The sequence below is a fragment of the Oncorhynchus gorbuscha genome, linkage group LG13 (genome assembly GCF_021184085.1).
Source record: "Oncorhynchus gorbuscha isolate QuinsamMale2020 ecotype Even-year linkage group LG13, OgorEven_v1.0, whole genome shotgun sequence".
Lineage (NCBI taxonomy): Eukaryota > Metazoa > Chordata > Actinopteri > Salmoniformes > Salmonidae > Oncorhynchus > Oncorhynchus gorbuscha.
In genome coordinates this window covers 78,717,969-78,731,991 of record NC_060185.1, presented here as the reverse complement: position 1 = coordinate 78,731,991, position 14,023 = coordinate 78,717,969, and the positions used below count along the sequence as shown (strand labels likewise).

Below are 14,023 nucleotides of genomic sequence, written 5' to 3'. Positions count from 1 at the left end.
CCTCTACAGACTAGAGGATTTCTGTTATTCCCTGTTTGGACTTGAATAAACTCTGTTTCAGTTAAGTCGCTTTTGGGTCCTCTATCACCTGCATGACACATTGAATAACTAAAAAAAACACATCTACTGTCAAGATAAAGTTTCACTACTTTAGACAAATAACAGCTGTTATCACGACAGTGATCATGAAAGTGAGCAGCTAAATACTGTACATGCTCTCCTTTTAGCCATTTCTCATGGACTTTCACACCTTTCCCAATAGTATTATCAAGTGATCAACACCGTACAGTACAGTATCACTGATTTGCTGCAGTGAACAAACCCACCCGACTTTTGATCCAAGGGTGTGAAGTTCCTCATATCCTTAGAATGGAACAAGGTAAATATTAACAAAAGCAATCAAACAATAAACATGTGAAATGCTTGAGTTCTTTGAGCTAAATTCCCCTTGAACCACACCCTGTCTGTCAACACTGTATACTGCAGCCAGTGCCGAGTCACATCCCATTTCTGTAGTGTTGCCTTCCCATTCTGCTTCACAACACAAGGACACCACAGAAAAAACTATTGGGTTAGCTAGAACAGAGAGTTGTCCCAACAACACCAACATGTCAATTCAATGGTTGGGCCTCCTAGTGGACCTGTGGTTTCTTTTGTCCTGCCTACCATTTCACATCTCAGCTTTCAATCTGGACACGGACACAAAGCATGTTCTGAGGAAAAATGGTGATCCAGGAAGCTTGTTTGGATTCTCCCTGGCACTGCACCATCAACTGAATCCTCTCAATAAGAAACTGTGAGTTGGCCTCTTATAAGAAATGATTAACTGTGTTCATACATACTATTATCTGATCTTGCTTGTCATATATAAACATATTTGTGTGTCCTCTATCCTGTCTGATTACCCATCTGTCTTATATAAGTACACAATATGAACTGAGAAACAAACTAGCCTTAATGGCTACTCTTAATCTCTAGCCGGTACAACCAGAAGAGAATGGGCCACCTCTCTGAGCCTGGTTCCTCTCTAGGTTTCATCCTCAGTTCCTTCCTTTTAGGGAGTTTTTCCTGGCCTCTCTGTTTTCACGTCTGCTTTACTTGCTCTTTGGGGTCTCGGCCGGATAACTGTAAAGCACTGTGACAACTGCTGATGTAAAAATGGTTTTATAAAATAACATTGATTGACTGGTTGATTGATACAACTCAGACCAGCAGTGAAAAAGTTGTTTTTAGTTTGAATATTTTATTGTAGAGCTGCATGTGAGTTTTATATCAATGTACAACACTCTGATTTATATTTCCTAGATTGCTGGTTGGAGCACCACGCGCCAAGTCATTTACCAAAATTGAAGTTACGGGAGGAATCTACCAGTGTGAGCTCACCACTGATTCTAAGAGCTGTGAGCGTGTCAAGCTTGACAATGATGGTTTGTTTGCTTACACTCATGTGTAATAGGTTCTTGTGTGTTTGATTGCTGTTAAGAAAATATGCGTGATTTTGTTCATGTGTATTTAACATTAATGTGCGTGAACGCTAACGTTTGTGTTTGAAAACGAATGTTCCCCAGAGTTTGTTAAAAGCAAGGATGTCAAAGACCAATGGATGGGTGTACGAGTGACAAGCCAAGGCCCTGGTCAAAGCGTTATGGTATTGTCAATATTGTGTACTTTAATCTTTGAATTGCCATTTGTTGACAATGATAAACTTATATTGTTTTTTGGTTTGTTTGGTTTGTTTTGTGATAAACTTATATTGTTTTTTGTTTTGTTTTGAATTCAAGGAATTTAATTGACTCGGAAAGGACAACATTTCAGGGTTTCAGTGAAGTTAGCAAAAGAGCACATTTTCATTATAAATCAAACCCCTTTGTTTATGACTTAGAATTCCTTACGTCTAAGGGAATTTCTATCATTCTCCCACCACAGACCTGCGCACATCGATACCAGGAGTGGAGCACCATTCCTGACACCCCTAACCTCGTATTCGGTCAGTGCTATATCCTGGGGGAAGATCTCCACAAGAGTGATGCCCATAGAATCTGGAGGAGGGTGATCTGTGATGACAGAAAACACATCAAGGATAAGCCTAAGAATCCTGATTGGTTCGGATACTGTCAACAAGGTCATTCTGCCGCCTTCGCCAAGGACAACACATCTCTGCTGTTTGGGGGCCCCGGAGCTTACCAGTGGAAAGGTACATGTTTTGAATTGGGAGATACTTTTAGAATAGGTTTCATCTTGTTAATGTAAAAATATGATGCACTGAATTATGATATGTATCTGATATGTATGAGACATGGTATTCATATACTGTATGTTTGGGACATTCAAACACACTTGCAGTCAGTACACAATGCACTGATATTGGAATGAGCTGTCGATGTCAATGCAACTGAGATCAGACCTAGTTTTGTCTTGAAAAGCCCCGACAGGTTGAAACATTTCTCTATTATAGATTCTTTCTTTTATTTTTTTTACCTCGGATTTATGCCTGTTTAAGGACCCTGGTGTCCGCAGCATTTTATAAAAATTAATTCAAAACAACTTCATTTATTCCCAGGGGTCAATTATTCACATTATTCTCCATCTGCCTGTCACAGGAATTGTGAGAATGGAGTCCCTAGACAACCTTGAAGTGTCAAATGAAGAGCCCTGTGAAACTGGGGATGTGGACAGACTTGACCGTGACCTCATCCCTCTCCTTAACAACAGTTATCTAGGTCAGTTTAGATGGGATAGAGCTTTCTTCATCCTTCATTCATTCATTCATGGTCTTCATTCAATCACAGTGAAAGGAAAACACAGAAGTGCTTGGTTTTGTGGTAAATTTCATTTTTTTTCGTTTTTTTATACTGTTGGTGTAAGTGATGCAGTAAGGATGCTTTACTCTCTTAAAAATGTAAAGAATGGCATGTTTCGTATTGATTCATTCTATTTATTTACACATTTTGTGAATTACATCTCCCTTTCCCATAGACTTGGACCCTTGTGCACAATTTATGTTTTAGTAATTTAGCACTCTTTTCTTATCCAGAGCGAGTGAGTGCATCCATTTTCATACTGGTTCCCCGTGGGAATCAAACCCACAACCCAGGTGTTGCAAGCACCATGCTCTAACAACTGAGCAGAACGGGACCCCCTGTTCATCGTGGTAGCACTGCAGTTGCTAACGTTGAGTAATTGCTGTCTTTTTTCCAGGGTTCTCAATCGACTCTGGAATGGCCCTCACCAAGAAGGGCCAGCTGACTATAGTGTCTGGGGCACCACGAGGCGGTTTCAGTGGGGAGGTGGCATTTCTGAAGAGAGACCCATTGGCTGAAAGAAGTCTATCTGTGGAAAACATCCTTAAAGGCCCAGGCCTGGCCTCCTCCTTTGGCTACGACATAGCCGTGGTGGACCTCAACGCTGATGGGTACAGATTTCAGCCAGTAGCTTTGTCACAATTATCTTCTCTTCCTCCCGAAATGTGCATTGTTCACTTCCTTTCAATGATTTGAAAGGAAATTACTGGTATACGAAATATGGTGGAAACTCTCACTAGCCGTGCCTCCACCAATTCAATGCTTTAAAGAGATTCTCCGGTACATAGTTCTGAAAGTAGTGGTCCCTAAGTGGTCCCCTGAAAATTGCCTACTAAGTCACATATCAGCAATGATGTGCACCACATCATTGCTCTCTCTATCTCTCGCTCTGCTGTTTGTGCATCTTGCTAGCTGTCACTCAAATGGTGAGGGGCTGAAGCTCAATGGCTAGAATTGCTAGGGGGCTGTCCCATGTGGGGGAAAATGGTGGGGAAATGGTACAGCACAGCTTCCAGAAAAACCATTTCTTTCAAACTAGGGAGTTCGTGGTTAATCGAGGTGATAGTAATTCTGCACATACACTATGCTTGTATGAACTACACATGGACACATCCAGCCCAAAGCAGGAGGTTTAAAAAATACTAAATATTCGCCAGTTCCGGAGCATGTCTTTAAGATGTGTGGGAGCAAGTGACCAAATGCACATTTCAGAAGAGAAGCAATATTATTGTGATGCACGCTTTGTATACAGTAGGTCTTGTTAAAGGCCCAGTTCAGTCAAAAATTAGATTTTTCTGTGTTTCATATACAATATTTTCCTCACTATGAGATTGGAATAATATTGCGAAAATTGTGATAATGCCCTTTTAGTGTAAGAACTGTTTGAAAAGACAACCTGACATTTCATGCTGTTTTCTTGGGATGGAGTTTTGGCCTCACCTGACATCACCAGGGGGTAAATTGGTTGATAGTTTTCAGAATTCCTTCCCCAATCAGACCACACCCAGACAGACAGAGCAAAATTCTTGCTTGATAAATTGCTCTTTGCTAAGAAGCTATTTTTGTTTCTTTTAACCCATTTTAATTGAAAACAATCACAGTAAGATACTTACAGTGCCTTCAGAAAGTACTCACAACCTTTCACTTTTCCACATTGTGTTGTGTACAAAGGCCTGAATTTTAAATTCTTCTGGACAAACTAAATACAATCTTTGCCCAATTTGAGGATTTTAAAGTGCCACTGACATGACCCGCTACCAAGGACTGTGGGCTCTCCTTCTCTGTGGCCGACCTGAGTAAGACATTTAAATGTGTTAACCCTTGCAAGGTTGTCGGACCAGGCGGCATCCCTAGCCGCGTCCTCAAAGCATGCGTAGACCAGCTGGCTGGTGTGTTTACGGACATATTCAATCTCTCCCTATCCCAGTTTGCTGTTAAAGAGACTGAAAAATAGCTATTATCTCAAGGCCAAAAGACTGTTAAACAGCCATCACTAACACAGTGAGGATACTGCCTACATACAGACTTGAAATTATTGGCCAATTTAATAAATGGATCACTAGTCACTATTTTACGATAGGGGGCAGCATTTTCACTTTTGGATGAATAGCGTGCCCAGAGTGAACTGCCTCCAACTCTTTCCCAGATGCTAATATATGCATATTATTATTAGTATTGGATAGAAAACACTCTGAAGTTTCTAAAACTGTTTGAATGATGTCTGTGAGTATAACAGAACTCATATGGCAGGCGAAAATCTGAGAAAAATCCAACCAGGAAGTGGGACATCTGAGGTTTGTAGTTTTTCAAAGCTTGGCCTACCGAATACACATTGAGATATGGATAAAGTTGCACTTCCTATGGCTTCCACTAGATGTCAACCGTCTTTAGAAACTTGAATGAGGATTCTACTGTAAAGGAGGGGCTCATGAGACCTCTTTGAGTCAGTGGTCTGGCAGAGTACCTTGGTCTCATGACGCTCGCTCCCGACAGAGTTACCTCTTGTTCCAGTGCTTTTCTGAAGAAAAAGGAATTCTCCAGTTGGAACATTATTGATGTTTTATGTTAAAAACGTCCTAAAGATTGATTTCATACGTGCGCCTCATGAAGATGGATTGGGCTGAACACTCTAACAACAAGTGGATATTTGGACATAAATGACAGACTTTATGGAACAAAGCAGTCATTTATTGTCGACCTGGGATTCCCGGGAGTGCCTTCTGATGAAGATCATCAAAGGTAAGTAAATATTTATGGTGTTGTTTCTAACTTTGTTGACTCCAAAATGGCGGATATTCCCTCTGGCTGTTTTGGATTCTGAGCACCGTTCTCAGATTAGGCTTTTTCCGTAAAGTTTTTTTGAAATCTGACACAGCGATTGCATTAATATGGAGAAGTCTATCTTTAATTCTGTGAATAACACTTGTATCTTTTATCAATGTTTATTATGAGTATTTCTGCAAAATCACCGGATGTTTTGGAATCAAAACATTACTGTACGTAAACATCCAATGTAAATTGAGATTTTTGGATGTAAATATGAACATTATCGAACAAAACATACATGTATTGAGTAACATGATGTCCTATGAGTGTCATCTGATGTAGATCATCAAACGTTAGTGATTAATTGTATCTATATTTCTGCTTTTTGTGACTCCTATCTTTGGCTGGAAAAATGGCTGTGTGATTTTTTGACTTGGCTATGACCAAACATAATCATATGTGGTGCTTTCGCTGTAAAGCATTTTTTAAATCGGACACGATGGGTAGATTAACAAGATGTTTATCTTTCATTTGCTGTATTGGACTTATTAATGTGTGAAAGTTAAATATTTCCAAAAAATATTTTTTTATTTTGTGCACTGCCTCATCAGCGGAATTTTGTGCCCTAGAAAGGTTAATAATGTTTACATATCTTGCATTACTCATCTCATATGTATATACTGTATTTTATACCATCTATTGAATCTTGCCAATGCCGCTCGGCCATTGCTCATCCATATATATACAGTATATATATATATATATTGTGGCGTACAGCAGGTCAGCCACCAGGGGGAGACTTGTCGAGGCCTGGTGGCAGACGGAGTCTACATCCCGAGGCAATGGCTCCCTCTGCTGAACGTGCCAGGTCTCGACAGGCTCTCCGGCCAGGACTAATTGGGCTGATTGTGGTTGGTGGGTAATCAAGGGCAGATTGCTCACCAGCTGTACGAGTCCCATAAAGCTGCCAGAAGGGCAGCACACAAGAGAAGGAAGGGGGAGGGGAGAAAGGTAATGTCAGTATAGTTGGAGACGGTGCCCGAGCTAAAATGATGGAGTTCAGTTTTTGTGCCCGGCAGGATACAGCAAGACCAGGAGCCCAGAAGACGGTATCCCGGAGAGGGTCTCATGGGGGATACAGCAAGACCAGGAGCCCAGAAGACGGTATCCCGGAGAGGGTCTCATGGGGGATACAGCAAGACCAGGAGCCCAGAAGACGGTATCCCGGAGAGGGTCTCATGGGGGATACAGCAAGACCAGGAGCCCAGAAGACGGTATCCCGGAGAGGGTCTCATGGGGGATACAGCAAGACCAGGAGCCCAGAAGACGGTATCCCGGAGAGGGTCTCATGGGGGATACAGCAAGACCAGGAGCCCAGAAGACGGTATCCCGGAGAGGTTCTCATGGGGGATATAGCAAGACCAGGAGCCCAGAAGACGGTATCCCGGAGAGGGTCTCATGGGAGATACAGCAAGACCAGGAGCCCAGAAGACGGTATCCCGGAGAGGGTCTCATGGGGGATACAGCAAGACCAGGAGCCCAGAAGACGGTATCCCGGAGAGGGTCTCATGGGGGATACAGCAAGACCAGGAGCCCAGAAGACGGTATCCCGGAGAGGGTCTCATGGGGGATACAGCAAGACCAGGAGCCCAGAAGACGGTATCCCGGAGAGGGTCTCATGGGGGATACAGCAAGACCAGGAGCCCAGAAGACGGTATCCCGGAGAGGGTCTCATGGGGGATACAGCAAGACCAGGAGCCCAGAAGACGGTATCCCGGAGAGGTTCTCATGGGGGATACAGCAAGACCAGGAGCCCAGAAGACGGTATCCCGGAGAGGGTCTCATGGGGGATACAGCAAGACCAGGAGCCCAGAAGACGGTATCCCGGAGAGGGTCTCATGGGGGATACAGCAAGACCAGTGTGTAGATTAATTTTTAAACAAACAAAAAAACAGTTTGGGTACCCTGCTGTAAAGGCTTCATTCTTTTCACTCTGTCATTTAGGTTAGTATTGTGGACTAACTACAATTTGTTGATTCATACTCAGTTGTCTCCTATCACAGACATTAAACTCTGTAACTGTTTTAAAGTCACCCTTGGCCTTATGGTGAAGTCCCTGAGCGGTTTCATTCTTCTCCTGTAACTGAGTTAGGAGGGACGCCTGTGTCTTTGTCGTGACTGGTTGTATTGATACACCATCCAAAGTTTCATTAATAACTTCACTAGGCTCAAATGGCTATTCAATATCTGTTTTTTTACCAATAGGTGCCATTGGACAACCTCCCTGTCTTTGTGGTTGAATTTGTGTTTGAATTTTACTGCTCGACTTAGGGACCTTAGAGATAATTGTATGTGTGGGGTTATCTAGCTGTCATTCAAAAATTATGTTAAACCCTATTATGTGACTTGTTAAGCAAATGTATAACAAAGTGGTTGAATACTTATTGACTCAAGACATTTCAGCTTTTCATTTAAAAAATATATCATTCCACTTTGACATTATGGGTTATTGTGTGGAGGTCAGTGACAATTTTTAAAAAATCTAAATGGAATCAAATCAAATTATTGGTCACAAACACATGGTTAGCAGATGTTATTGTGCATGTAGTGAAATGCTTGTGCTTCTAGTTCCGACAGTGCAGCAATATCTAACAAGTAATCTAACAGTTCCACAACAATACACACAATCTAAGTAAGGAATGGAATAAGAATATCTAAATAAATATGTTTATCAACTTTTTTGGAAGGGGCATAATAAACTGTAAAAACACCAGGACATCAGTTCCTAGAGATTTTAATTTCCCAAGTATTCCCACGCATAATTGAGAGACAAATGAAAGCCATTTTTTGAAAGGATTATGTTTTAGTCAAATGTTATACAGTATCTGTTTGGGCTTCTTGCAGTCTACAAACCTTTTGTAATTACCAAATAAAATAAAAATGTATTGGTCACGTACACATGGTTAGCAGATGTTATTGCGAGTGTAGCGAAATGCTTGTGCTTCTAGTTCCGACAGTGCATCAATATCTAACAAGTAATGTTTAACAATTCCACAACAAATACCTAATACACACAATTCTAAGTACGGAATGGAATAAGAATATATACATACAAATATATGGATGAGCAATGTGAGAGTGGCATAGGCTAAGATGCAATAGATAGTATAGAATACAGTATATACATTTGAGATGAGTAATGGGAGATATGTAAACATTATTAAAGTGACTAGTGTTCCATTTATTAAAGTGGCAGATGATTACAGGTATGTAGGCAGCAGCTTCACTGTGGTAGTGATGTTTACATTTTAGTAAACACTCTTAACAAGAGCGACATACATTAGGGTTAAGTGCCTTGCTCAAGGGCATATCTACAGATTTTTCACCTAGTCGGCTTGGGGATTCAAACCAGTGACCTTTCGATTACTGGCCCAATGCTCTTAACCACTAGGCTACTTGCCGATCATGCCTGTTCCAGCCCCCCGGACCATCCGTCAAGAAAAAATCGTCCCGAGGCTGAACCTAGTTGATGATCCCTGTTGTACTGAATAAAAATATTCAAAACCGTGCATCCTGTTTGCAAGAAGGCACTAAATTAAAACTGCAAAAATAATAAATTACTTCTATGTCCTGGATACAAAGTCTTATGTTTAGGGAAAATAAAACATCTCTGAGTACCACTCTTCATATTTTCAAGCATGGTGTGTCATGCAGGTGAAAGAGGACCCAAAAGCGACTTAACAGAAACAGAGTTTATTCAAGTCCAAACAGGGAATAACAGAAATCCTCTAGTCTGTAGAGGGGAATAACAGGAGAAGCGGCCACAGACTGCAGGTCGCTTCGGGTAGGCGCAGGCCGTAGTTGACAGAGACACCTGCTCACACGCAGCATCTGATGAAGGCAAAAAACACGACAGGACAGGGCGATACACAATCACAGCAAAAACACGACAGGACAGGGCGATACGCAATCACAGCACGGTGAATTCTAAACAAGGAACCGACAGGACAGGAACGGAACACAAAGGAATAAATAGGGACTCCAATCAGGGGAAAGGATCGGGAACAGGTGTGGGAAGACTAAATGATGATTAGGGGAATAGGAACAGCTGGGAGCAGGAACGGAACGATAGAGAGAAGAGAGAGCGAGAGAGTGAGAGAGGGAGGGGGAGAGAGAGGGATAGAAAGAGGGAAAGAACCTAATAAGACCAGCAGAGGGAAACGAATAGAATGGGGAGCACAGGGACAAGACATGATAATAAATGACAAACATGACAGTACCCCCCACTCACCGAGCGCCTCCTGGCGCACTCGAGGAGGAATCCTGGCGGCAACGGAGGAAATCATCGATGAGTGAACGGTCCAGCACGTCCCGAGACGGAACCCAACTCCTCTCCTCAGGACCGTAACCCTCCCAATCCACTAAGTATTGGTGACCCCGTCCCCGAGAACGCATGTCCATGATCTTATGTACCTTGTAAATAGGTGCGCTCTCGACAAGGACGGGAGGGGGAGGGAAGACGAACGGGGTGCGAAGAAAGGGCTTAACACAGGAGACATGGAAGACAGGATGGACGCGACGAAGATGTCGCGGAAGAAGCAGTCGCACAGCGACAGGATTGACGACCTGGGAGACACGGAACGGACCAATGAACCGCGGAGTCAACTTACGAGAAGCTGTCGTAAGAGGAAGGTTGCGAGTGGAAAGCCACACTCTCTGGCCGCAACAATACCTTGGACTCTTAATCCTGCGTTTATTGGCGGCTCTCACCGTCTGTGCCCTGTAACGGCAAAGTGCAGACCTCACCCTCCTCCAGGTGCGCTCACAACGTTGGACAAACGCTTGAGCGGAGGGAACGCTGGACTCGGCAAGCTGGGATGAGAACAGAGGAGGCTGGTAACCCAGACTACTCTGAAACGGAGATAACCCGGTAGCAGACGAAGGAAGCGAATTGTGAGCGTATTCTGCCCAGGGGAGCTGTTCTGCCCAAGACGCAGGGTTTCTGAAAGAAAGGCTGCGTAGTATGCGACCAATCGTCTGATTGGCCCTCTCTGCTTGACCGTTAGACTGGGGATGAAACCCGGAAGAGAGACTGACGGACGCACCAATCAAACGACAGAACTCCCTCCAAAACTGTGACGTGAATTGCGGGCCTCTGTCTGAAACGGCGTCTAACGGAAGGCCATGAATTCTGAATACATTCTCAATAATGATTTGTGCCGTCTCCTTAGCGGAAGGAAGTTTAGCGAGGGGAATGAAATGTGCCGCCTTAGAGAACCTATCGACAACCGTAAGAATCACAGTCTTCCCCGCAGACAAAGGCAGACCGGTAATGAAGTCTAAGGCGATGTGAAAAATAAGCGCAAGGATGAACCTTATCGTCAGACTGGAAGCGCTGGGATAGAATGGCTCCCACGCCTACCTCTGCTCTGAAGCGTCAACCTCGACAATGAATTGTCTAGTGACGTCAGGAGTAACGAGGATAGGAGCGGACGTAAAACGTTCTTTTAGAAGATCAAAAGCTCCCTGGGCGGAACCGGACCACTTAAAACACGTCTTGACAGAAGTAAGAGCTGTGAGAGGGGCAGCAACTTGACCGAAATTACGAATGAAACGCCGATAGAAATTAGCGAAACCTAAAAAGCGCTGCAACTCGACACGTGACCTTGGAACGGGCCAATCACTGACAGCTTGGACCTTAGCGGAATCCATCTGAATGCCTTCAGCGGAAATAACGGAACCGAGAAAAGTAACGGAGGAGACATGAAAAGAGCACTTCTCAGCCTTTACGTAGAGACAATTCTCTAAAAGGCGCTGTAGAACACGTCGAACGTGCTGAACATGAATCTCGAGTGACGGAGAAAAAATCAGGATATCGTCAAGATAGACAAAAACAAAGATGTTCAGCATGTCTCTCAGAACATCATTAACTAATGCCTGAAAAACAGCTGGCGCATTGGCGAGACCGAACGGCAGAACCCGGTACTCAAAATGCCCTAACGGAGTGTTAAACGCCGTTTTCCACTGTCCCCTCTCTGATGCGCACGAGATGGTAAGCGTTAAAAGGTCCAACTTAGTAAAGCACCTGGCTCCCTGCAGAATCTCGAAGGCTGATGACATAAGGGGAAGCGGATAACGATTCTAACCGTTATGTCATTCAGCCCTCGATAATCCACGCAGGGGCGCAGAGTACCGTCCTTCTTCTTAACAAAAAGAACCCCGCCCCGGCCGGAGAGGAAGAAGGCACTATGGTACCGGCGTCAAGAGACACAGACAAATAATCCTCGAGAGCCTTACGTTCGGGAGCCGACAGAGAGTATAGTCTACCTCGAGGAGGAGTGGTCCCCGGAAGGAGATCAATACTACAATCATACGACCGGTGAGGAGGAAGGGAGTTGGCTCGGGACCGACTGAAGACCGTGCGCAGATCATGATATTCCTCCGGCACTCCTGTCAAATCGCCAGGTTCCTCCTGAGAAGTAGGGACAGAAGAAACGGGAGGGATGGCAGACATTAAACACTTCACATGACAAGAAACGTTCCAGGATAGGATAGAATTACTAGACCAATTAATAGAAGGATTATGACATACTAGCCAGGGATGACCCAAAACAACAGGTGTAAACGGTGAACGGAAAATCAAAAAAGAAATAGTCTCACTGTGGTTACCAGATACTGTGAGGGTTAAAGGTAGTGTCTCAAATCTGATACTGGGAAGATGACTACCATCTAAGGCGAACATGGGCGTAGGCTTCTCTAACTCTCTGAAAGGAATGTCATGTTTCCGAACCCATGCTTCGTCCATGAAACAACCCTCAGCCCCAGAGTCTATCAAGGCACTACATGTAGCACCCGAACCGGTCCAGCGTAGATGGACCGACAAAGTAGTACAGGATTTTGATGGAGAGACTTGAGTAGTTGCGCTCACCTGTAGCCCTCCGCTTACAGATGAGCTCTGGCTTTTACTGGACATGAATTAACAAAATGTCCAGCAACTCCGCAATAGAGGCACAGGCGGTTGGTGATCCTCCGTTCCCTCTCCTTAGTCGAGATGCGAATCCCTCCCAGCTGCATGGGCTCAGTCTCAAAGCCAGAGGAGGGAGATGGTTGCGATGCGGAGCAGGGAAACACCATTGATGCGAGCTCTCTTCCACGAGCCCGGTGACGAAGATCTACCCGTCGTTCTATGCGGATGGCGAGAGCAATCAAAGAGTCCACATCTGAAGGAACCTCCCGGGAGAGAATCTCATCCTTAACCACTGCGTGGAGTCCCTCCAGAAAACGAGCGAGCAGCGCCGGCTCGTTCCACTCACTAGAGGCAGCAAGAGTGCGAAACTCAATAGAATAATCCGTTATGGACCGTTCACCTTGGCATAAGGAAGCCAGGGCCCTAGAAGCCTCCCCACCAAAACTGAACGGTCAAAAACCCGAATCATCTCCTCTTTAAAGTTCTGGAACTTGTTAGAGCAATCAGCCCTTGCCTCCCAGATAGCTGTGCCCCATTCTCGAGCCCGGCCAGTAAGGAGTGAAATGACGTAAGCAACCCGAGCTCTCTCTCTAGAGTATGTGTTGGGTTGGAGAGAGAACACAATCTCACACTGCGTGAGAAAGGAGCGGCACTCAGTGGGCTGCCCGGAGTAGCAAGGTGGGTTATTAACCCTAGGTTCTGGAGGCTCGGCAGGCCAGGAAGTAACAGGTGGCACGAGACGTAGACTCTGGAACTGTCCAGAGAGGTCGGAAACCTGAGCGGCCAGGTTCTCCACGGCATGGCGAGCAGCAGACAATTCCTGCTCGTGTCTGCCGAGCATGGCTCCTTGGATCTCGACGGCAGTGTAACGAGCGTCTGAAGTCGCTGGGTCCATTCCTTGGTCGGTTCCTTCTGTCATGCAGGTGAAAGAGGACCCAAAAGCGACTTAACAGAAACAGAGTTTATTCAAGTCCAAACAGGGAATAACAGAAATCCTCTAGTCTGTAGAGGGGAATAACAGGAGAAGCGGCCACAGACTGCAGGTCGCTGGGTAGGCGCAGGCCGTAGTTGACAGAGACACCTGCTCACACGCAGCATCTGATGAAGGCAAAAACACGACAGGACAGGGCGATACACAATCACAGCAAAAACACGACAGGACAGGGCGATACGCAATCACAGCACGGTGAATTCTAAACAAGGAACCGACAGGACAGGAACGGAACACAAAGGAATAAATAGGGACTCCAATCAGGGGAAAGGATCGGGAACAGGTGTGGGAAGACTAAATGATGATTAGGGGAATAGGAACAGCTGGGAGCAGGAACGGAACGATAGAGAGAAGAGAGAGCGAGAGAGTGAGAGAGGGAGGGGGAGAGAGAGGGATAGAAAGAGGGAAAGAACCTAATAAGACCAGCAGAGGGAAACGAATAGAATGGGGAGCACAGGGACAAGACATGATAATAAATGACAAACATGACATGGTGGT

At 44.7% G+C, this 14,023-nt stretch overlaps 1 protein-coding gene across 2 annotated transcripts in view; it reads left to right on the top strand.

Annotated features, from left to right (window-relative positions):
- Nucleotides 1-493: 493 nt before the first annotated feature.
- Nucleotides 494-14,023, top strand: part of LOC123993572 (integrin alpha-6-like) — a 28,162-nt gene continuing 14,632 nt past the window's right edge. For both annotated transcript variants that reach the window (XM_046295876.1, XM_046295875.1), the window contains exons 1-6: nt 494-796; nt 1,306-1,427; nt 1,569-1,648; nt 1,927-2,194; nt 2,601-2,720; nt 3,199-3,412. In XM_046295876.1, the coding sequence (XP_046151832.1) occupies nt 609-796; nt 1,306-1,427; nt 1,569-1,648; nt 1,927-2,194; nt 2,601-2,720; nt 3,199-3,412 (992 nt within the window). In that variant the 5' untranslated portion in view covers nt 494-608. The remainder of the gene's footprint in view (nt 797-1,305; nt 1,428-1,568; nt 1,649-1,926; nt 2,195-2,600; nt 2,721-3,198; nt 3,413-14,023) is intronic.